General features: G+C 34.0%; 2 protein-coding genes across 6 annotated transcripts in view; one reads left to right on the forward strand and one right to left on the reverse strand.

The window, feature by feature from the left end:
• Window positions 1-285: 285 nt before the first annotated feature.
• On the reverse strand, window positions 286-1,834 carry LOC106621911 (glyoxalase domain-containing protein 4). Its single transcript, XM_014240935.3, has 4 exons — window positions 1,477-1,834; window positions 1,365-1,414; window positions 1,185-1,291; window positions 286-964 (listed from the first exon to the last, which is right to left on the reverse strand). The coding sequence occupies exons 1-4, from the start codon at window positions 1,687-1,689 to the stop codon at window positions 354-356; spliced, it is 981 nt and encodes a 326-aa protein (XP_014096410.1). The 5' UTR covers window positions 1,690-1,834; the 3' UTR covers window positions 286-353.
• Window positions 1,835-7,525: 5,691 nt separating this feature from the next.
• RhoU overlaps window positions 7,526-26,734 on the forward strand; it is a 74,271-nt gene continuing 55,062 nt past the window's right edge. Inside the window, exons 1-2 of one of the 5 annotated variants that reach the window (XM_036371857.2) lie at window positions 7,536-8,090; window positions 15,878-16,240. The gene's annotated coding sequence lies outside the window, so the exon portion shown is untranslated. Of the gene's footprint in view, window positions 8,091-15,877; window positions 16,241-26,734 lie in introns of all 5 variants that reach the window. The other 4 variants (XM_070109591.1, XM_070109590.1, XM_036371858.2 and 1 more) reach the window with 4 other exon arrangements.

A 26,734-nucleotide genomic window follows, 5' to 3' on the forward strand; every position in this document is an offset into this window, starting at 1 on the left:
GTTTTACTGTTTTTTTATACACCATCAAAAATACCAGAGCGTTTAACGAACTTTAATTTTGGGTTTAGGTTAATTTATATTTTTCCAGAATTTGTTAAAAAAAAAGGTAACTACAGGCATACATTCCTGACAAAGAGTTTTTTCTTTTCATTTCTTCTTATTATAAAAATAAGTACTAAGTTTTTTTCCATTTCTCGCTATTATAAACAAAGTTTGAAAACGTGAAATTGTATTTTAAGTGATCAAAATATAAAGATTTTTAGATATATACAAATTTAAACAGTATTCAATTTTAGTGTAATTTTATTACATATTATTTTGTAGTTAAGTGCATATTAAAAACTAATAAGTTATTATTTCTCTTGGAAGGGATCTTTTTGAATATATTTTGTAAGATTCTTATCGCCATCTACTTCCACTTTTGACAATTCAGAAAAGCCTTCCTCGTCGACAAAACATATTTCGTGTCCGTCGGGATCAGCTAAAATGATAACACGCACGGTTGCCTTTCCCGGTGTGTCAAGCGTAAGCAGAGGAGTCAATATGGTGCCGTTCGCTTGCTGAATAATCGCATTAATTGCAGGTTGAACATTTAACGGTACTGCAAATGCAATGCGACCATATGCTTTAGCCCGATTGATAGGATCGGTTAATTGCTTCAAAGTTAAACGTGTTTGATTTTCGCCGTATGATAGTGTTATTACATTAGAATCTTCTACCTCCACTTCCATTTTTAATAATTCATGCCAATACGTTTTAGATGCTGCCAAATTGCTTGAGTGTAGGATGACGCTCATTACAGGATCAGATGCTTGAGGTTGAGGCTCTTCAATTATATAGAATTTATAGCCGTCAGGCGATGTTAATACATGTAAACCTTTCTCCTCCGAAATGGGGTAGTTTTGGGACCGCGCTCGTTCAATTGTCTCCTTGGACTTAATGGTTATACCACCGAAGTCATTACCTTCAAATACATTTTTTAATATATATATATATTGTAAAAAAAAATGTTATTTTATAAAATAAAAAACTGAATATAAATTACTAGATAAATATAAGAAATAATACGATACGCTTGAAACTTGTACACGAATTATATACAAGCAAGCTACATATTACATATATTACTACAAGCTAGACAATTATCTGCTTTAAACTACGTTGTATTTATTGAATGTATTTACCCAATTCGTATTCTTTTACACCATAGTTGTAAGTGAGTTCAATTACGAAATGAGAAGATTCCGGTCCATAGCCAATCATAGATTTGCTCCAACGGTTGTCGTAAGGTCTATATAAATGTTAATACAGATATACATAATATTAACGATATATAATTTATAAATACTAAATGCCATTCTCACCCATTACATTGCGCTTCACAACCTTCTTTGAATTCCTCATGTCGAAGCACCTTTAAAAAAAAATTGCATCAAAATAATGAAAAACATACTATAGTAAAACAACTTTTAGTACCTTCATACCAAGTATATCTCGGAAGAAATATGCATTTTTTCCACGATTTCCAATCTTGAGCACATAGTGAAGCGCGCGACCCGGGATTTCAACGTTCGTCATATCGATTTCAAAAGAATAATAACGTTTAAGTGAAATAAAACGCGTTACACGATTATATATCCGCAGCGAACGGCGTCCCAAACTGATTGACAGCGATAAAGTGCAACTCATCGACACTTGGAAAGATTATATATGTATATCTAATAGTCTTATTAATTGACTAATCAAAAAGAAACAGGTTTTATTAAGTGAAGTACAATAACAACGCGATGCCGTGACGTTTTAATTTATATTTATCAAGAAATGCAAAGCAAAATAATCTAATATTTTCTACTCTATCAGCTGATCAATAAATATTACAGAGCTGCCACTCTCGTATTTTTGATATCATGATATGAATGAATTCTCCACTCCACTCGCCTTTCTTGACATACAGAGAATGTAGATTATACAGAGAATGTAGATTATAGAGAAGGTTCACAGTGCGGCCATTATCAAAATATTTCACTTTTCGCAGGGGAACTGAAAACGATGAGCGTGTTTCACCATATTTGGGAGGGGTACTGAAAACGATGAGAGTGTTTCACCAAATGTCCACAATTAACATCAGGGGACTGAAAAATAGCAGATAATAGCTAGACAATATCATGCAACTGCTGGTTGTTAGAGTGTTGCCCAATATTTTGCTTTTCTTCGCCTCAAAAACCTTTTATGTGAACAAACTCGTATAATAGCATACATCAATGAATGAATTTGTGAATGCAAACAATGATTTACAAAATTTGGTTAGAATACCGGTTAAATGCCCAACAGCGCTACCAGAGAACGTAAATGAATAGAGAAGGAGCAAATGTTAGCTGTACTAAAATGTTAATTACGATGAGGAAACATCGAAAACGCGCAAGTTTGAAACAAAATGTCACCACACCTTTCAGGGTACGCAACGAACTACACCACTCTATAAGCAAAATGTTCTTTGGTATGCGCATAAACAAAAATTTAAATAATAAAAACGAAAGAAATTGACTTCTGACAGGAAAATATTAATAATGAGGGAAATAATATGAAAATAAAATTCAAATATCATTTCATAAAAAAGAGTTATAAAAATAAAAAATAGTATATAAAAATATATGTTTTAAGTTCTCTGATACAACAGCACCACAGACCATATCCGAACCACTTTGTCTAATCTGTGAACTCAAATAACTATTGTTGTTAATTGCTTTAAATGTTCATATGTCCATATGTGAAAATTCTTGAAATTGCCTTCCTTTATTCGCATGTTCAAATATATTTGAATACTAGGCGCCCTCCGCTACGCTCCGGGACGCTCGCTTCGCTCGCTCGCCTACGTCCGCCCCCCGCCGAGAGCGAGCTAGCTCGCTCTTATGTTAGTTGATTCTCGACAGCAGCAGAAAACTTTTATATATAATAGAGAGATATGTACACATATGTATATCCCTCAATATGTCTTTCGCAAAAAATCAAACGCAAGTGCCACAAAAACGTAGACGCACCATCATCGGCTAATAATATTCAAGCAAACTCGCGGCTTATTATACTCTCGCAACCTGTTGCTACAGAGTATAATAATTTTGTTCACCTAACGGTTGTTTGTATCACATAAAACTAATCGAGTTAAATATAGGGTTATATATATATAAATGATCAGGATGAAGAGACGAGTTGAAATCCGGGTGACTGTCTGTCCGTCCGTGCAAGCTGTAACTTGAGTAAAAATTGAGATATCTTTATGAAACTTGGTAGACATGTTTATTGGTACCGTGAGACGGTTGGTATTGCAGATGGGCGTAATCGGATCACTACCACGCCCACAAAACGCCATTAATCAAAAACAAATAAATTGCCATAACTAAGATCCGCAATAAGATACAAGACTGTTATTTGGTACACAGGATCACATTAGGGAGGGGCATCTGCAGGCGTGGTCCCGCCTCTAATAGGTTTAATGTGCATATCTCCTAAACCGCTAATGCTATAATAACAAAATTCACTAAAAGCAAATGTTTTTAGCACTTCTATTGACGGTGTGAAAATAGTTGAAATCGGATGGCAAGTCCGCTTACTCCCCATATAACGGTACTGCTAAAAACTGCTAAAAGCGCGATAAATCAAGCACTAAACACGCCAGAGACATTAAATTTTATCTCTGGGATGGTATGAGATGACTTTATAGGAACCGCGTTCAAAATTAGACAGTGGGCGTGGCACAGCCCACTTTTAGGTGAAAACCCATATCTTGAGATCTGCTTAACCAATTTCAACAAAATTCGATACATAACATTCTTCTCATATTTCTATGTTATATTGCGAAAATGGGCGAAATCAGATTACAACCACGCCTATTTCCCATATAACACCATTTTCAATTCCATCTGATTCTTTCACTTTTCATTATGCATATCAAGCAACAATGATTATATCGGGGTAAAACTTTGCGTGAATAATACGTTTAAAGTATGCCACCTTGTGACCAAAAATTGTCTAAACCGAACCGAAACTGTTCAAGCCCCTAAGTACTAAATATGTGGACCCCAGTGCCTATAGTCCTACTATTCTATAGACCTTCTACCGAATATATCAGTCAATCCACCAAGAAATCTCAAACGAGTGTACCATTTGACTTTGCGAAAGTATAAAATGTTCGGTTACATCCGAACTTAGCCCTTCCTTACTTGTTTTCTAAGTATTTCATATTACAACGACAACAAATTCATTTATAAACAACGTGCGTCTGCTTCAAAGCAAAGTGCGTTAATTCATAACTCTGCGCCGCGCTATTTTTTCTGTACGACTGATAAACCACATTTGGTTTTCATATAGAATTCCTACCGCAAATGCGCGAAAATAAAAATGAATGAAATTGAATTTGAATGTCTTCAGTAAAATTTCAATTTTACAATTTGTATCACTGAAAATCCTACCATCCCCCTCGCGTTTGTATGTTGCCCACAAGCTGCTTCCTCATAACATTTGCTAAAAATCAGAAATTGAAGAATTCGTCTGATGTTCCCTTCAGAAAGGAGAATTGACCTATTAGCGAGTTAAAATAATATAATACAATTTCAGTGGATTTAGCCGTCGGCCACCCTTCAAAAAAATTATATGAAGGGTTAAAATTTCGTGAAAACAGCATATTCCCAAATTCAACCCTGGTCGGTCAAAAACCGGGGTGTTCATAATTCAATCGCATCAAACTCCTTTCTGCACTGGCGGCCTTCGGCCCCGCTTCAAAAAAATAACCCTGGTCGGTCCAAAACCGGGGTGTTCATAATTCAATCGCGTCAAAATCCTTTTCGCTGCTGTTTGTACATACATAAATTATTGAAAAAATTCACTTTCCGCTCACGGATTTGTAATCTACATTACTTTTTTTAAGGGGTGACCGACGGGTAATTCCTTCGAATTCATAAAAAGGACACTTAATTGTGTCACCCCTTACAACCCCAACCCCCTACGAAGTGGGGGTCATTAAGTACATATTTACCCCATAATTATTTCAGATATATATATTAATTATCGAATTTAGTCTAAAAACGATTATAGGTATGAATATATGTGTATTTATATATATATACCTATAATATATTTTATATTACGAAAATAATTCATAAATGCATCAGTATTTTTCAATACAAATTAAGCAACATATTAATATATTATGAGCCCTCACTTGACACGCCTCTGTGTATGGTGGCAAGCCAACGAAATAACGGCGAGTTCGCGCAGACATTGTGTTGTTGAAAGTAACCAAATGACGATTTTGTCGACAAACATACATATACACATATGAGCTCGCATACATATTGACGCCGAATTTTGCGCATCGTGGCGGAGTTGACAAAATTTGTTTCAATCGACAATTTTACGACAATGTCGGTCGGCTATGTTGTTCGTTTGTCCTTTTTGCAGTGGTTTGCTATTGAAAGTTGACTTATGCTCTTTTGAAATATTGTGATTACCAATTGGGCTGAATTTTCATAGCGTCGTATTTAGATAAAATGGGCTAAATCGACAAACTATGAAATAATGATAATAAGTAAACATATAAAAGTACTATATGGACTGTGCTTAGAATATATAGAAGTAGTTAATGATTTCATATACATGTCAATTTTATATAATTTTTTTAATTTAATGCCATAAATAGTGCATAATATGAAAAAAATTAAAATATTATTTTAACTCGCTAATAGGTCATGTTGCCAATTCTCTTTTCTGAAGTGAACATCAGACAAATTCTTCAATTTCTGATTTTTAGAAAATGTTGTGAGGAAGCAGCTTGTGGGCAACATACAAATGCGAGGGGGACGGTAGGATTTTCAGTGACACAAATTGTAAAATTTAAATTTTGCTGATTCTTCAATTTTACTGAAGACATTCAAATTCAATTTCATTCATTTTTATTTTCGCGCATTTGCCGTAGGAATTCTATATGAAAACCAAATGTGGTTTACCAGTCGTACAGAAAAAATAGCGCGGCGCAGAGTTATGAACGAACGCACTTTGCTTTGAAGCAGCGCACGTTCCTTATGAATGAATTTGTTGTCGTTGTTATATGAAATACTTAGAAAATAAGCCGCGAGTTCGATTGAATATTATTGGCCGATGATGCTGTCTACGGTTTTTTGTCACTTGCGCGAATGTTTGATTTTTTGCGAAAGACATTTTGAGGGACATACATATGTACATATATGCAAATATTATATATTTGGAAATGCGAATAAAAGAAGGCAATTGCAAGAATATTCACATATGGACATGTGAACATTTGAAGCAAGTAAACAACAATAGCTGTTTGAGTTCATAGCAGACTTGTTTATTGCAACGTGAAATATTTTGCCTAAGTTCAAATCTATCATATTTTTATATAGTCTTTTTTATTTTTATAACCCTTGTTTATTAAATGATATTTGAATTCTATTTTAATATTATTTCCCTCATTATTTATATTTTCCTGTCGGAAGTCAATTACTTTCGTTTTTATTATTTCAATTTTTGTTTATGCGCATATCAAAGAACATCTGTGCATATGTATGTGTATACAGTTTGCTTATATAGTGGTGTATTTCGTTTCGTACCCTGATAGTGTGGTGAAATTTTATTTTCGAACTTGCGCGTTTTCGATGTTCCTTCATCGTAATTAACATTTTAGAACAGCTAACATTTGCTCCTTCTCTATTCATTAACATTCTCTGTTAACATCTCTGATATTACTACTCTTTGCCGACAGGTGGCGCAAACATAATATCTAAGATTTCCGTTTTAGCGCTTTCTAGTGTGGACTAGTTGCGTCAGAGACCTAAGCTACCACAAAAGTGGAAACGCGACCGCTTAGCCACCTTTTTAATGTTATCATTTGCTCAATAAGTAATTACTCACTCAACGCACATACATAAGTTGGAAAAATTGCCTATTAAAGGTTTATTTTATTATAAACTCTGGGGTTTTTACCGGCAATACAGATTTTTAATTCAGAAGGCTTTTCACAATTATAAATTTTGCCATATCATATAAATTGAAAACATAAATCTAAATAGGTATGCGCAACGACTTTTCATTAGGAATATTCCTTGTGTCTATTTATAGCATTTTGCACAATGTGGTGTATTTTTCTTTTTCGAAGTTATATTTTTCGATGTTCCCTCATCTGCAATTACAAATTAGTACACAAAAAGATTTGATTTAACATTTGCGAATTCTCTATTCATTAACATTCTCTGCTACGGGTCGTATTGCAAATTTACAAATAAAAGATGAATGTCAAAAAATTTCCGTTTTAATAATGAATAAAAATATAGTCTTGCTAATTGTAGTACACTGAATTGAATTCAAATATAAAAACCATTTCATAAGACTTATTTTGTATCAGTAAATGTAAGTAATAATTTTTTAGTATGGCAACATCTCAGCGACGGCAAAACCAACGGAGCTAATAACCAAAGTAGTGCATGACAGTGCCTGTCTCTTTTTGTTAGGCCAGCAACAATATGCCTTCCACTGATCGAGTATTTAAATATACGTTCCATACACATGTATACAAATTGATCAACGTACAAAGGAGAAATTTGGTTTTATTTCGAGCGCGGCGTATATGCAAACAGTGTAAACAGTTTGTTGTTGTCTAGTTTGTATTATTACAACAAGTGCAGTTTTCTACGGAATTAAATTGTATATTATCCTCATAAGGTTAATTTGAAGTTATTAATGTGTAAATATCACATAATTTAAAACCGACGATATATGATTTTGTTAAAAATTAAGTAAAAGTGGAAGTATTACAAAAGTCAGTTCGATGAAAAATAAGTGCGGAAAAAAATATGAATGTGCAATTAAGTGCTTTTATGTGAAATTAGGAAAGTGGTAATGGTGGTATGTACTTTAAAATCGTCGAAAATTCAAAGATGCAATAAAAGTGTTGAAATAGTGAGTGTTGAAACGTATGTTTAAAAAAAAAAGGATTTGTTGACAACATAAACGCGACATATTTGCACAAACACATGATTCTTGCATTAAGATTGTTAACCAGCGGACTTTTTTCAGTTGAGGTAATTACCATATATTTATATATGTATGTATGTACATAGTATATAAAAAAAAAAATGCTGTAGGTCAAAAGTCGTAAGCGGCATTCTACTTCTGTAAGCATAACATAAATAGGAGCAGAGGCTTGACCAAATAAATGCATACGTACATACATAACATCATTACTTTTACTATTTTTACTATTACTGGTATCTGTGTGTATCATGTAATACAATAGTTTTAATGTTGTTATATTTCGGCAATCGTTTGAGCGAGGTACGAACAATATACGTACATACATACGTAACAACTTTAATACGTTGACCTTTCATACCACACCTGGATTCTGTTACATTCGCATATATGTACATATGTATGTTTGTAATTTTACATATAGTTTATACTTCTCACGCATCTTTAAATCTTGAGCTAATTATTTAAACATAGGTTTATGAACATACGCTTATTTATACACGCATAAGTATGTATGTGTATAGGCAGCTTCATGACGAAACATTCATATGCATGAGTTTTACGTCAACGTTCAGGTATAAAATAACCATGCGTGTAAAGTGGAATACAATAAGAGCAACTCACTGTTGCAACTTCTCTCATTCTCAGTTTGCGTACCTGTTTTCTCTTGCGAAATGCAGTTGGCTTCGTCTTTCAGTTTGCTTTAACAATGACACTCCGTCAGAAGCAGTGAGCACAAATGTGTGTATGTTTTGGCTTAAAATGATTGAAAATGCATTATATTATTTTGTTTTCAGTCTTCATTTTCTTTTTGATGAAATTTGTACTTAGCTGTCATTTTACACGGCACCAACAGCTGTAGACTTACAATGGGCAAAATTATGCTCCCACATTATGACGCATACATATGTACTTACATACATGCGTTCATAATATGTATGCGTATTATGCACATTGTGTGAACCCAGTGAATCAAAACGGTGCCTAACAAAATCAACAATTACGGTATAAGGCATTAGTGTTGGTTCCCATTTATACAATCAAAACTAGGAAAATGCGTCTTCTTAGAGTATTACACAAAAAAAATACAATGTTTATTACCTGAAATTTCTTAAATTAAATGAATGAACATATCTAGTCCTGTTGACAAAAAATAAATATTCGAAACATGAACTGTTATTAGCAGATATTTTAGAGTTTTAACCGAAAAAGTAGAATTAATAGTACTTCGGTTAGATTCAGATAGCTAATAAGATGTCGTTACCGTAATTGATTTACGGAGCATGTGAACGTATGTACAATATATAATTGTATAATTTAAATTTTATAACCCCTCGATGATTTTGTTGTTATCTGCTATAATTATCTATTTTACATTAATTCACTAAATATGTATTAAAAAAGACTGTAGCATTTTGAAAAGTGTCGTCATATGATGTACTATTTTACCCTCGTGAAATTATGTGATAATAGATTTGAAACCGATGGTGTCCCTTTTCGAAAATATTAACTGCTTTCTGTTTTTTCTAAAATTTTTTTAATAGGTAACCTTTCTTTTTATAATCTCAAGAAGTTGTAGAATTTTGTAATTACATAAATTAATATTTCCTTAGCTTTAAACATGCATACTCGTACATACCCATTATAATCAGGAATAATTAATTAATTGGAATTAATGTAGAATATTGCCATTGACACCTACGTTAGTGATAGTTGATAGTAGTAGATGTTTAACTACCGGCAAATAAAGCTGTTGAATGTCAACACTGAAATATGGATGTGCATACTTGTATGTAAATATACCATAGATTCATAGTATGATAAAGGCTCACATGTTTGACTATAACAGGTAGTGTAAGCACCGTTTGATTATCGAGCACTGTAAATAAAAGCGCTGACGTTTCAGCCCACTCCCTACAAAAGCGATGAGAAAGTGGGTTATAATTGCATGGAAACACATCAGTAACATAGTAGAGAGAGAATGTAGCTGCGGAAGTGATAAGTGAGCATTGGTTGTCATTCAAGTTTCTTCTTTGCCAAACGTTCAACTCAGGACCAACCAAGATAATTTGCTGCCATTTTTTGTAATCAAAAGGGAGAACAAAAAAATATTACATCTAAAGTTTTTTTTTGTTAAAAATATAATAGAATTGGAAAAGTGATACATTGCAGCAATCTTACCAATAAATGACAGCCTGAAACCTGATTTGAATCGGGGTTAAGAAAAAATGCTTACACTATATGTGGATTTTTTATTAAAAACGATCTAACCCCACAAACCAAATCGGATCAAGTGCCTCACACCTTTAATCACTTTTTGTGTAACATAGTCCATAGGTCTACTTTACTTTCTACTTTGAATTTTCTTTCATAAATAGCCCGATTTGGGATTTATACCCATCCAAATATTAATGTTGTAGATATCTATAAATTAAATTAGTGCTAAAAGGCTTTACTTGATCTTAGGTGTTAATGTTTTCATACAAAATCATCTCAGTTATCAGGAGAAATGTTATGGAGTAAGTTTGAAACAACGCCAACCCCAGTATAATAGGTATCATTTAACGGGGTTAAGATGTATGTATTTAAATAAAAACCTTTGAAAATAGTGAACTTTTTAGACTCAGTTTAAAGTGAAGGACTTCCGTGTTGCTTTGACATTTTTTCTTCAAATTAGCATTTTGAATGAAAGTTACAGTGATTCTGTGATGTCTCAATTTTTCTACATAGTTTGAAAAATGATAAGTTCTGTATGCGCAGTTGTGTATGTTATTGATTTTATATGGATCAACGAAACGGGGCAACGGCAGAAATAATTTTCCTTTTAGTGCAATCATTACAGTAAACAAATTTGATTAGGAGTTAATCAAATTACAAATAATAAATATATACTTATACATATGTAAATGCACGTACGCGAACAGCGGTACATATTTTTTCTATTTTAAATATTACGTATCTACTTGTAGGTGTCATGAAAACCTGGTATTTGTTTTTTTCACAAAAAAAATTTTATGACAAAAATAAAAAAAATAAAAACAAATTATGATATTAACAAAATACATTTACTTCGGGGCTTCCTAAACGAAAGGAAAATTTTGGAGAAACACATAAGCGCTGATTGAGCGATTTGAATAACGAAAGGCTCGTAGCTTTGAAAGTACTTGCCAAAACAAAAAATTGAAACCCCGAAGCTATTATTTGGAAAAAACGTTTTCGCAGAGCATTAATTAAACAATGATTTTTGAAAATTATGAAAAATCGTAACGCAACTGGTTTGGATCACTAGAGGAAGATTTGCTAGTAATATATGTACAAGTATAATACATCTAAAATGTCTACTTTTCCAGAGTCAGTAGACAGTTCCTCGATCACATATATCCCCAAAGGCCCAGCACACTTATGAATTCCAGGAACTTGCTAGGCGCTATTGAGGTGTTGTCGTCCTTATCCACATAAATGAATCCAAGGGTCTTGAGCCTCAGTAGTCGATCAAGTGTGGAATCACTCCAATCAGCCTTACTTTTACTCTTCGTAACGCCGTCTCTTAGAAGAAAGACCAGTGGTGTATCTTCACATAAGGCCGTCCTAAGCCGAAACTATCCTCCCTTTTCCATACCCCTCTACTGCCATAAGTAGCATGGTTGACAGAGGCTCAGACGCAGACAAGTCTTTGCAGCTTTGATAGTTGAAGTCTTACCGAAGTCTGCGATGCCTTCGATGACCAAGCAACCGTTCCCATACGTAACGATACGACACCTTATGATGCTGGGCTTACAGCAACAGGATTTATCGGCTAGGCGTCTGCATACCATGAGTGCTTTTGTAGCCTTAGACAGTGTTATTTCCACATGCCTATTCTACCGTAAGGTGAAGTCAAATGTGAGGCCTAAGTATTTAACCTCCTTAAACACCTCTGTCACCAAAGGTTAGAGTCGTCAAGCCCGGAAGAGAACTTATTTTTGTGAAAGGGTAATCGATACAAATCGCCAAGTGGTGATGGCCGAAAAGTAAAATGATCTTATTAGATATAAAAAGATTAAACATATCGAGCCAACCGTTAGGCTTTTTATTTCGAGTTTCGATAATAGGACTTGTTGAACATAATTTCGAAAAATCTCTGCGCTTGCTTAATATATGAACATATTATACTTGTATTATATATATTTATATACTAACATCGTATCTTTGTAAAATTTGTAACGCCCCTCCTGTTTTAATCAAAGTTGCTGCAGCTGTTTGTGTAAAAAGTAAATTGTGCATTTCCAAAAGTAAATACTGCCACCAGTAACAAATAAATAAATGTACTTTCAAAAGCTACATAAATACATACATACGTACATATGTCAATATGTAATTATATGCTGAAGCCTCGGTATCTGTCATTTCGCTTTCAGCCACTTGAACACCGGCTTACTGCATAGAACATCTCTTCGTTGCTGGCACAGCAGCTGATATGTAAAGTCATGTACTGCACATACATATGTATGTACCTATATACATATCTATCTGCATGTATAGAACAAATAAACGTGTGCGTTAATATATACATCAATACACGTTCATATATTTGTGGAAAACATAAACTGCACCTTTCCATTGTGGCCTCCACTATGCCCCATGTCACATGTACTATTTGGTAAATATGGATCACATTCACCCGCGTAGTGTTTGCGTTCACCATTTGGTTTGGTTTGTTTATCAAGTGGTCTATTTATTTACTGCAACGCGCCTCAATTTGCGGCTCAGCACGATCAAGTTGGATTTGGTCTTTATTCTCCGTATTTCATTCTTATTCAACTTGATTTTTAGGGTTATAATTATGAATGCTTTGTTGTTTATTTTTTTGGTTTACGCAACGATAAGCCAATTCAATGTGAAAGTTTTTATTTTCATTTAGCTGTGGTTTAGAACTTTTAGATGGCGTAAAAACGTTCTTTACTCTCTTTGTTGGATTTTTACTGGTTAACTTTATTGTTGATTTTGAATTTCACATTATTTTTATTTTATGGCGGCAATATAGCTTACTACATATTCTACTTAGCGAGTTGGAAAATAAGTGAATCATGGAACTTTTAACATTGGTCAATCAAAAGAGATTAAAATCGATTTTGTTGGATACTTTCTTACATTAAGGCCATAGCGAATAATGAGGCGTAATCTACCAAGTACAATTATACAGATCTAATTTTTAACCCTTTGTAGCATTTGTCATATAGGCTGTCTTCGGTTCGTCAAGCGTTACTCTCCAGCGAATCGAACAAACTATATTTGATCACCAAACAAACGGGCAGCACTTGCATATGCGCAATAGTGTCATAATTCTTTTCTAGTAGGGAAATTATTTTTTCGCGTTTAAAAACGTTGCCGTTACTCTTTAAAAACCAAGAAATTGTTTTGAATGTATTATAAACAATCGAATCAAACATACATAACTTTAAAAACAGGCCAACATAAGAATATTTCAAAAATTCTTAAAATATGTGAACTTTTCATTAAGTCGACAGCGTCGAGATTAGGGAAATTTGATGTAAGCCAACGGGAGCACGAGATGAATTGGTTTCCGGCTGCTCCACCAGCTCTGTAAAACTGTTACACTTTGGAGAGAGTATACTTCCTACATTAAAACTCTAAATTAAAACACTTTGGACTATTTACTTAAAATATCCCAATTTGTACAATTGTTTGATTTTAATATGTATAAATACATCATATATACATACATCGCATAATTTAATTGTTTCCATTGTTAAGATATCCTTGAATATTAATACCAGTAACCTTCCACTTTTCGATGCGTGCGTATTTACCATATGCAATTCAGAGCTCATATCAGAGTAGTTTGTTGATTTTACCATTTTTGTATCAACATCTTGTTAAGTTTAATTTTTTTTAGTTGTGGCTTTAGCCTTTTAGGGAAACTTGTAACATTTAAGGATCGAATAGCAAATCAACAATTGACATATTGTTCATGATTGTGATTTAATACAATGAGATATGTATATGCCTACATACAGTGAACCACAAAAAACTTGTACACGAAGGTGGTTTGACTTTGAAGTAATTTATCTCCTAAGCTATTAAAACTCTTGAGTTACATCCAAAAGTGAGAGAAAGGCCGTTTCATAATGCAATTCAAGTATATTTATATTCTCGCAACCTGTTGCTACAGAGTATAATAGTTTTGTTCACCTAACGGTTGTTTGTATCACCTAAAACTAATCGAGTTAGATATAAGGTTATATATATATAAATGATCAGGATGAAGAGACGAGTTGAAATCCGGGTGACTGTCTGTCCGTCCGTCCGTCTGTCCGTCCGTGCAAGCTCTAACTTGAGTAAAAATTGAGACATCTTTATGAAATTTGGTAGACATATTTCTTGGTACCGTGAGACGGTTGGTATTGCAGATGGGCGTAATCGGACCACTGCCACGCCCACAAAACGCCATTGATCAAAAACAAATAAATTGCCATAACTAAGCTCCGCAATAAGATACAAGACTGTTATTTGGTACACAGGATCACATTAGGGAGGGGCATCTGCAGTTAAGAATTTTGTTTAAAAGTGGGCGTGGTCCCGCCTCTAATAGGTTTAATGTGCATGTCTCCTAAACCGCTAATGCTATAATAACGAAATTTACTGGAAGCAAATGTTTTTAGCACTTCTATTGACCTTGTGAAAATAGTTGAAATCGGGTGGCAACTCTGCCCACTCCCCATATAACGGTACTGTTAAAAACTACTAAAAGCGCGATAAATCCAGCACTATACACGCCAGACACATTAAATTTTATGGATGGTATGAGATGACTTTATAGGAACCGCGTTCTAAATTAGACAGTGGGCGTGGCACAGCCCACTTTTAGGTGAAAACCCATATCTTGAGATCTGCTTAACCGATTTCAACCAAATTCGGTGCATAATATATACATGCGGTGCGTTCTTTTCATATTTCTATGTTATATTGCGAAAATTGGCGAAATCGGACTACAACCACGCCTACTTCCCATATAACACCATTTTAAATTCCATCTGATTCTTTCACTTTCCACTATGCAAATCGGGCAACAATGACTGTATCGGGATAAAACTTTGCGTGAATAATGCGATTAAAGTATGCCACCTTGTGGCCAAAAATTGTCTAAATCGAACCAAAACTGTTCAAGCCCCTAAGTACTAAATATGTGGACCCCAGTGCCTATAGTTGACCTTCTACCGAAAATATCAGTCAATCCACAAAGAAATCTCAAACGAGTATACTATTTGACTTTGCGAGAGTATAAAATGTTCGGTTACATCCGAACTTAGCCCTTCCTTACTTGTTTTAAATTCAGTTTTCACCTCGAAAACCAAAAAAAAACTTGTACGCTTTGCATAAATTTAAATCTTGTCACTCTTGAAGGAAAATTAATACTTTGTATGCACTCGTACACCTGTGCCCTCTATCGTGGTTTGCAGTCTTTTATTAATAGAATTACCAAATTTTGTGTAAGTTGGGTAGGTAACATAATCCTGACATTCTCATGTTACAGTATGAAAATAGGCCAAATCGGACTCAAACCACTTTCTATATAACACTAAGTTAATAAGATACCAAGTTTGATTGTTATCCATTCACGAATTCACATCGAAATAATGAATAATGAATTCTTTCGCAACATTTTTTTATTATAAAGTTTTGCCAACACAAGAATAACACCTGACAGAGTCGAATTAATTTTTAATATTGCCTAGTGATCTATTTTTTATATAATTCTATCTATGAAAATAGCATTATCAACGCAATTTCCTCACATCTTTCTCCATGCTCATAGTCTTATTAAATTTTATTTTAGACTTCCTTACGACATACAAATTGACGACCATTGGATTCAAATAAACTAAATTTGGACTCATCTGGAAAAGACTTATCTGAAAAAAAAAGTTAAGAACAGTTTGAGGTTGGACTTTTGCAATTTTAGCTTCCTCCAAGTCCGTGGCGTTAGCGACTGCGGTTATTTTGGGGGGTTCCTTGACACTCCGAGCGACTTTACTTTCCCTAATTGTAAATATTATAAGTGGACATTGCCCTATTTGTGTCTATGAGGTAAGGTTAACTCTCTTACCGGACATTAATTGCTTGAAGGAAGACGAGGTAGAAATCAACATTTTCATCTTTGCGAGAACAAGGCTAAAACACCTTGAACCCACACATCCAGGTGAGCTGATAAATTATAAATGAAATGCCTACGCAGATTTGTAATGAGTAAAACGCACTTTGTCAACACTTAAAATTTAATTACTGGAGTTAATTTTCTGGCTTCGCAAAGGACTGATCATAATTAGTCCAGGGGCGACCCTCTCTTGGGATCAGTCATATAACCCAACTTTTACTCGACCACCATTCACTCACAATTTTTGTTTTCTTACTGTTTTACGTCCTAGATTTTAAATCTCTATTTCATATAGAAAACCGTGGAATGATTAGATCTATACCTATACATATGTATGTGTATATGGTACATATAAATATACATATGTACATACATTAATACACATATGCGACAAGTTCAAGATTAGTCTGAAGGACATATGACTACTGTCATTTTTAATTTTTTTTATATGGAGCGAATTGTTTCGATATGTTTGATCATGTCCTACGATATACAATTGTACCCTTTTCTACCCCAAAACTCACAAAAAGAGATTAATCGTTTTCAAACTTTTACCGATTTTCCAATTCATTCGCAATTGCACCTTAAATAGGGTCATCGAGGTGTACTATGTATAAAAATTACTCTCGCAATAAATTGCAGGATATATGTATCGAGAAATACCCATGCAAGTTGAGAATAAAAAAAATGTACGACTGCCAAAAATACCCAATTTAGAAACTGGCCAATTGCCAACTGCTTTATTCATAAAGCCTATACTTTGTCTCACCAGATGAGGATGGCTGCATTCGTCTCGTATTCGCAGACTTAAGCTGTCGCTCTTGAATGTAAGAAATAAAATATGTATGTGTACTGTATACAAATGCTTGAATGTGCTGTTTCCGCTAAGGTATTGTATTTCACTCATTCTAGAAACAGGTAGCCTTGATTTTTGCGTTTAAAACTTATGCAGGAATATGAGTTCATATATTTATGTATGTATATGCAGCTGCAAAATTTTCACTAAATATGGTACTAAGACCCTCGTCTGATGCCTTTTGTGAGTCAAAGCTATATAACACACAAAAATCTACGAATATTTCAATAGTTGAAAAAAATTGCATAACAATTGCTCTACCAAGCCTTATGGTTTATATCATATTAAAGAGTGAAGGGAATAAATTTAAGTCTAAGTGTTTGAAGGTCAGTAGGCATAAAATTTAATTCATTAATAATTAGAATATCTTAAGGAGTTATATTCACTTGTGAATTTCACAAAATTTTACATACATATGTATGTATATTTGAAAATATTCTCCGAAAATTTTACACTAATCCGGCAAATAGTTTCGTAAAAATTTAATTAAAAGTTCAAGTCACAGGATATTCTTATCGTGTTCTCTTTTCTCACGAAAATGTTTATTTGTTCTTTTCTCAGCCTTCGAATCATAATAAGTGCAACATTTCCTAACTTTCCTAAAACCCAAATGCGTACCTTTTCTATACTTTTGCAACATGTTGCTACAGAGTATAATAGTTTTTTTCATCTAACGGTTGTTTGTATCACCTAAAACTATTCGAGTTAGATAAAGGGTTATGTATATATAAATGATCAGGATGAAGAGACGAGTTGAAATCCGGGTGACTGTCCGTCCGTCCTTCCGTCTGTGCAAGCTGTAACTGGCGTGGGATCGCCCACTTTTGGGTGAAAATCCATATCTTGGGATCTGCTTAACCGATTTCAACCAAATTCGGTACATAACATTCTTCTCATATTTCTATGCGAAAACGGGTGAAATCGGATTACAACCCCGCCTATGTCCCATATAACACCATAGTAAATTCCATCTGATTCTTTCACTTTCCACCATGCAAATCAAGCAACAATGCTTGTATCGTGGTAAAACTTTACGATTGAATAATCCCCGTAAAGTCTGCCATTTTGTGACCAAAAATTGTCTAAATCGAACCAAAGCTGTTCAAGCCCCTAGGTACTGAATATGTGGACTCCAATGCCTTTTTACCGAAAATATCGGTCAATGTGTAAGATATATATTTGAAATTCATGTAATAAAATAAATAAATGCAACTCTCGATAATAGTATATTTTTGTGTAGTATTTGAATTGTTTGTATAATCAATTTAGAATGAAAAAGGTACATCTTGTAAAATATATTTTACACTTTGTATCACAGTTGACAGTCTATTCGTTTTTGCTCAAAAGTGTTAGAAATGTATGTACAAATATATATACGGACGGTTCTTATATAAACGAAATAAATGACTCCCAACTGTTACTATCGCCAGTTTACACTTCAAACCGCTAGTGACTTTCAGTCTCTTTTCTTCCTTCCATTTGAATTCAGGTATTATCTATTTTTCTTCGATTTTGCCATTTTTCCCCTATTCGCTGCCACAGTGTCTTGCATTTTTTTCGCCTTAACTTATTATTTGCTGCTTCGCTAAAGCAATCCCTTGGCAGCTACCGCCTTTGTTCTATTGTCTGCGCAGCACATACGCTTCTTGGAAACCTGTTGGCTGCTGTCAATAATCTGTATTTAATTTAACAAAACAGCTGTGATTTTGTATGTAATTCCCTTCGTTATCCTACGAGGCATTGCAGCTGTTGATCACCTGAAAATCTTATTTTCAGCCTTCACTTGCGATAATCCACCGCTTGTTGGTTCACTTATTCCACTAGGCACTTTTTCCACACAGCCATGTAAGTACGCAAACTCGTATATATACTTACATATGTACATCTATGTGTGTATTGATATTTGGCTTATTGTGTAAAATCATCCAATTAATTAATTTCATTTCACTGCATTCACGAATTGCATTTGCTTCGATGCGCCATTGATTACTGTCTCAAAGCAAAGCTTATACATACATACGTATGTATGCATCTGTATGTATGCCGTATAAAGAAGTCGTTGTGCTGGAAAATGCTTTCTCGCCGAGCAGGTATTTTGCTAAAAAAATCATTTCTTTTAACAAAATTCATGCAATGTTGGTTTTGTTACTATTCTTTCGTTGTAATTATTTTGCAAATTGTGTACATACAGCTGTGTTCATAAAAATAGTAGTTCAGGTGGGTTCTAATTATAAAACAAACAATGAAGTTACATTTAAAAGTATTTCTTAGCTACTTCTGCGTATGTACACAGTTTTGTTTTTTCAATATACATATGTATGTATAAGCATTTTTTACTAACACAATTTATTTAAAAAAGCAACTTAAAAATTTGTCTTCTATAGTAGTGCCAATTTCGTTAAAGGAAAAACAGAAACAATTCTAGTTAACTATACATATTTTAAATATTAATTGTTTTCGATTGACTAATATGTGGTTTTAAAGCCTTTCATTTTATAACATCCATTCACTGACGTTTCGTAGAGTCTATTAGATCCTGACAACATCCCATATATGTTTAACATTTAACCATAAATTTTCCATTGGATTCAGGTCAAGAGACTGCGCTGACCAGGACATTTGTGCATCTTTTCTTATGCAAACCACTCCTTAGCTAGTTTAGTCGTATGTTTTGGGTCGTTATCCCGCTTAATCGTCCTTTTATAGACATTTCCCAGCTGGAGAATGGTATCATAACATCCTTCAATTGGTTTACATACACTGTTCTTTCCATGATGCTACAGGTCAAATGTATAGGACCGACAGCATGGTACGAAAAGCAAGCCCATACCATAATGCTCAGGCAACTATGTTTAACCATTTTTTAGTATACCTAGAATGATATACGAGTTTGGTTGTGGACGAACATACTTTCTGGACCCTGGTTCCTCTAAAAAAAAGATATTTTTTTTTTATTGGTTCACATAAAATTTCGCCATTTTGTATTGTATATGGCCAATTAAAATGTTCTTTTGCTAACTTTATTCTTACATGTTTCTTCGTCAACAGAGTTACTTTCGGGGGACACCCCGATCAAATCATTGTGGATCTGTATCCCCCTATAGCTTCTAATCCCCGTAGGTTCGGTTTTGTTTCTTTAGCTTTACCAAGAATTCTAGCTTCTCGATAGACAAAATTATTTAATCACTTATCACAATTATCTAATAATTTTTTTTATTTATTGACTTCTAACGACAGGCACTACTATTTCAAGGAACAGGTTTTTTTAGAAATTACAAAAAATGCATCATAGAAGGGATAGAGATAGCAAAAGTAACGGGATTTCTTTAGTTTTATAATTTGAAGTTTCTATTCTACCAAATTAATCACGGTTGTTTACTGTGCAAGTCATTAAAGATCTTTAAATATAAGAAGCTGTTGCACTGCTGTTTTTATGAACACAACTGCACATACATATATACATATATGCAGGTATACATAAATATATAAATATACAGTGTACAGCAAAAGTCTTGATATCCTACTACTTCGAAGACATTTTCTAAAATATTTCCCAAAAGTTATATAATATTTACATTTTTTATTAAAAATCAAATTAATTAATTTTTTCTCATGTGTAATTTTTAATGATTTATAATAAAGTATGCTCCGGCATACACGAAATCTGAGCATTAGATATTCCGAAACTGCGTAACCTGCAATGCGATGTTTTATTAGCGCAATTTTGTGTAGTCTTCTTTCGACTATCTTCGCTCTTTACCCACAATTATATACTACTTGCTATCATATACATGCATGCTTATATTTACGTATGTATGGATGTATATACTTGCATTATGTATGTGTGTTGTTAGGCAACCGCACTGCATTCAATATAAGTATAATTCCCGGAATTTAATCAAGGTGCAACGCTTGGCATAAAAGAAAATATCAATATACGAATGCAGCGCTTATTGTTGACTTCATTGAGTCTGTGTCGGGCCGGTAAAGCAAAATAGCCGATAATGGCAGCGTGAACTGTTTTATAATGAGGGCAGCCATACAATCTTTAAGTTTATTTTGATTCCTTTTGTTCTTTTTTCTTGCTTAATTTGTTATTACGACTATCTCCATAATTTTAGCGCTTTATTTTCTTTCCAAACTTTGCTCTGAGAGAAGTTTAAAGGGAAACATCCATGGCTAAGGAAAATAATTAGGGAGCGTGAATGTTATTTATAATTTTCGCTTCAGATTTGTTGGTGCTAGTTATTTTACTTGAATATGAAAATGTTGTTCGGGTAGTTAAAGCTCTTCTCTAAACTGAAAAGATTTTAATTGTATTTGAAAGGTAGTGTGTTATAAAAGTGGGTACTGCCATATTGTCTTACAGCGGGCGTCGGCTTTTATTTAATTTTCATACATCATATCTGCTTGTAGCAATAGGCGTATTATAATTTCTTTGTAATTTTTTCGCAGCCGGCGGAAAACATTTTCAGTGTTAAAAAATTTTTTTAATAAAAAATATCTCCTGAATTTATTTGTTATTTTATGAAACCGTGAATAGATTTTAGCCATATTTGGTATCTTATAAACTTATACGATAAGCCATATACTCTCATAGTTTTATTAAATAAAGCCAAAAAGCGCAAATCTCTATAACATCGTATTAACATAATGAAATAGTTACATCAAGTAGTGATATAACGCTGAAGCTATATAAGTAAAACTAAAAGACCTGAAATTTAATATATTGGATAAATGAGCAAAAAGTCAGTCGGAGGGGAGGAAATCATTATTTAGGATCATGGGGTGTGACCTGTGACCAAGGCCTAGACCGATTTCGTCACTGTACTGGGTATATTACGGCTAGGGAAAAGTCTGAGCCCACTGCTGTTCTATTTAGATATATATATTCGGCATAAAGAGCTCTCGAATGAATAAATTGTTATATGTAGTATATGCGACTTAGGGAGATTTGTTAATCGATTTACTCGATTCAATGTACATTTTTCATTAAAAAAACTGAAAAAAATAGTTTCAAATTGAAAAAGAATTATTTGTTTATAACAAGTAAGGAAGGGCTAAGTTCGGATGTAACCGAACATTTTATACTCTCGCAAAGTCATATAGTATACTCATTTGAGATTTCTTTGTGGATTGACTGATATTTTCGGTAGAAGGTCAACTATAGGCAATGGGGTCCACATATTTAGTACTTAGGGGCTTAAACAGTTTTGGTTCGACTTAGATAATTTTTGGCCACAAGGTGGCATACTTTAATCGCATTATTCACCCAAAGTTTTATCCCGATACAGTCATTGTTGCCTGATTTGCATAGTGGAAAGTGAAAGAATCAGATGGAATTTAAAATGGTGTTATATGGGCAATAGGCGTGGTTGTAGTCCGATTTCACCCATTTTCGCACTATGACATAGAAACATGAAAAGAACGTTATGCACCGAATTTGGTGGAAATCGGTTGAGCAGATCTCAAGATATGGGTTTTCACCTAAAAGTGGGCTGTGCCACACCCACTGACTAATTTTGAACGCGGTTCCTATAAAGCCAATTTATACCATCTCAGAGATAAAATTTAATATCTCTGGCGTGTTTAGTGCTTGATTTATCGGGTTTTTAGTAGTTTTTAACAGTAACGTTATATGGGGAGTGGGCGGAGTTGCCACCCGATTTCAACTATTTTCACACCGTCAATAGAAGTGCTAAAAACATTTGCTTCTAGTGAATTTTGTTAATATAGCATTAGCGGTTTAGGAGATATGCACATTAAACCTATTAGAGGCGGGACCACGCCCACTTTTTAAAAAAAAGTTTTAACTGCAGATGCCCCTTTCTAATGTGATCCTGTGTACCAAATAACAGTCTTGTATCTTATTGCGGAGCTTAGTTATGGCAAGTTTTTTGTTTTTTTGATTAATGGCGTTTTGTGGGCGTGGCAGTGGTCCGATTACGCCCATCTGCAATACCAACCGTCTCACGGTACCAAGAAACATGTCTACCAAGACTACCAGACAGTCACCCGGATTTCAACTCGTCTCTGCATCCTGATCATTTATATATATATAACCCTATATCTAACTCGATTAGTTTTAGGTGATACAAACAACCGTTAGGTGAACAAAACTATTATACTCTGTAGCAACAGGTTGCGAGAGTATAAAAATGTACCTTTTGTTTATAAAAAAAGAGTCGGAAAAATCAGCAATACATACAATACATATCTCATGGAAAGCTGAGGAAAAATCGCAAACAACAGGCTGACTATTTAGTTATTGTTTTAATGAAACGCTTTTCTTCGTATACGCAAAAGTTTAAAATACTTTTTTCGAGCGGTGAAATTTTGAAAGTTTTGAACTCCAAAATTTTTCATATTGAGTAGAAATAACAAAAAATACGATTCCAATATTTTTTGAATGTAACTTTTCAATGGCATGTATATACAGACATATACTTGCGGTCAATAAAAACGCACCACCAAATATAATTGAAATAAGTTCACATGAGCAATTAGTTTAAAGTTAGAATATTAGAGCCATTTTTATTTGTTTGGCTACATAGTGTAAATTAGTCAAACATTTTTCTTGACAATGGTTTTTATAAGGAATAGCCAATTAATTAAAAAAATTAACAAAAATGTACATTCCATGATATTCATGATTAACTAAAAGAAAATAGTGTCAAGTTAATTCAAAGCGACTGATAAATTTTCACCGCTAACGGTTCTTGAAAGCGTGGAATTCACTAGGATCTCAATTGATTTCATTATAACGAGACCATACCAAACCAATCTTTATCATTGACTTATATTTGTTGGTTTCTGTTAAGCAACTTGACACTTTATTATGTACCATAAGTGCTCAATATTTATACAATTTAAATCGTCCGAGTTTCCAGGCCAATTCAAGCGTTGAATCTTTAGATCGTTAAATGTATTGGCCAGCTACAAAAAAAAAATTCGAGGTGAATGGGATCAAATATACCAATATTGTATAAATTATTTATACAAGATTTGTTCCCAATCAACACTTACCCTTTTTGCACGATGGCATGGCGTTGAGTCATCTTGGTAGATTAGGCGATCCGTATAAGAATAATGCTCTTAAATTGCGGGTAATAAAAAATTGTTAACTACTGTCGCATATTTTTGTATTTCATTATTCCATCAGCAAGGTGTAGAAGCCCCAATACACGGTATGAAAAACAGCCCCAAATTATTTGACTTTCAGGAAACTTAACTTTCTTTACACACAATTATCCAATTATTATAGTCGCAGTGGAACGATTGTTCGTTAAAAACCGGATACTCGAATAATAGGTTTTCAGGTTATTCAAATATTTTTAATACTACCCTAATACTTTAGATAAAGATAATTAATAAGTAAGGAAACGCTAAGTTCGGGTGTAACCGAACATTTCATACTCTTGCAACTAGCCAGGATCAAAGCCAGGAAAATACATTCAGGTGCATACGATGGCCTAGAACAATGTATGTAGTATGTGATAGCCAGTAGTTCGAAAATCATTCCATTAGGTATATGGGGGCTATTATTGACCCGATACAGCCCATTTTTTACATAGAGGCATATTATTATCAGAAAAGGATTATCTTCGAATTTCTATAACATATCTTACAGATTGACCGATGTTTTCGATCAAATGTTCGCTGTAGGAACTGGGGTCCACATATTCAATATATGGGGGGTTGAATAGTTTTAGTTCGATTTAGACAATTTTTGATAATAAGGTCGCTCTACTCAAAGGCACTATTCATTCAAAGTTTTACCCAATTTCACCCATTTTCACACTGTCGATAGTAGTGCTAAAACATTTGTTTTCAGTGAATTTTGTTATTATAGCTTTAACGGCTGACGAGATATGTACATTAAACCTATTAAGGGGCGGAACCACGAGCACTTTAAAAAAAACATGTAAACTGCAGATGCCCCTCCCGAATGTGATTCTGTATACCAAATAACAGTCTTGTATCTTATTGTGTAGCTTAGTTATGGCAATTTATTTGTTTTTGATTAATGGCGTTTTGTTGGCTTGGTAGTGGTCTGCAATACCAACCGTCTTACGGTACCAAGAAACATGTGTACCAAGTTTCATAAAGATATCTAAATTTTTACTCAAGTTACAGCTTGCACAGACGGACAGACAGTCACCCGGATTCCAACTCGTCTCTTAATCCTGATCATTAATATATATATAACCCTATATCTAACTGAATTAGTTTTAGGTGATACAAACAACCGTTAGGTGAACAAAACTATTAAACTCTGTAGCAACATGTTGCAAGCATAACGAGCTGAGTCGATTTAGCCATGTTCGTCTGTCCGTGTGTCTGTATATACGCGAACTAGTCCCTCAGTTTTTGAGATAAAGTTTAAAATTTTTTTTGGGCATGGTCCCGCCCCCTAATAGGTTTAATGTGCATATCTCCTAAACCGTTAAAGCTATATTTAGAAAATTCACTGCGAACAAATGTTTTTAGCACCTCTATCGACAGTGTGAAAATGGGTGACACTCGATTTCAACAACCCCGGTCACTCCCCATATAACGGTACTGCTACAAACTACTAAAAGCGCGATAAACACTAAACACGCCAGAGACATTAAATTTCATCCCTGGGATGGTATGAGATAACGTTACGGGAACCGCATTCAAAATTAGACAGTAGGCGCCCACGGTTAGGTCAAAACCCATATCTTGGTCAAAACCCATATCTTGGGATTTGCTTAACCGATTTCAACCAAATTCGGTATATAATATTCTTCTCATATTTCTATGCTATAGTGCGAAAATGGATTATAACCACGCCTATTTCCCATATAACACCATTTTAAATTCCATCTGATTTTTTCATTTTCCACTATGCAAATCAAGCAAAATAAATAAAGAAGTCTTAAATTATTATACCATTTGACTTTGCAAGAGTATAAAATGTTCGGTTACATCCGAACTTAGCCCTTCCTTACTTGTTTATTTTAAAGTTCGTTTGAATGAATCCGTTTTGGGCTTTGTCAACGCGAATTCAATTCGTCTAGTAATACCGATAATTTTATATGTATAATAACCAAGATGTGTCAGATGAACAAAAGCATAACACTCTTGCGCAATATGTTGCCTGAGTATAAAAATAATATTTCAAAATTTTATATAGTAGCTATGAAGAGTTCATAATTATGTAAGTAGCGAATGCCAGCATAAGTGGTTCGTGTGGTGCATGTTGAAACTGGTTTTCTTGGTGTTAGCGGGGCGCACAGAAGGGAATACACATTTGTACATACCATATATTTGTATTTGGCAGTCATTGCACTGGTATTTTGAAGTGAACAGGTCAAGTTTTTCAATTGTTTAAAGGGTTAAGCTTGTTGCTGTTGCACGCCGGTTGTAATACGAACATACATACATATGTATGTATTCGTTTTGTTAAGTTTAAGTTAAATTAGCCGGGAAGTTATAATAGTCTAATGAGAGAGGAAATTAAGTGCATTCAGTTAGTGCTGGCTGCATAATAAACAACTTGTTTGTCAAATATTGGGCAGACAATATCACACACTTGAGATAGGAAAGCAATGAATCAAACATGCTATTTATATTATATAATATATACAAATATGTACCGAAATAGGCAATTATTACGGCACTCTAGCTTTGTTTAACCCATAGTTAATTACGCAAAG

The sequence above is a fragment of the Bactrocera oleae genome, chromosome 5 (genome assembly GCF_042242935.1).
Source record: "Bactrocera oleae isolate idBacOlea1 chromosome 5, idBacOlea1, whole genome shotgun sequence".
NCBI lineage: Eukaryota > Metazoa > Arthropoda > Insecta > Diptera > Tephritidae > Bactrocera > Bactrocera oleae.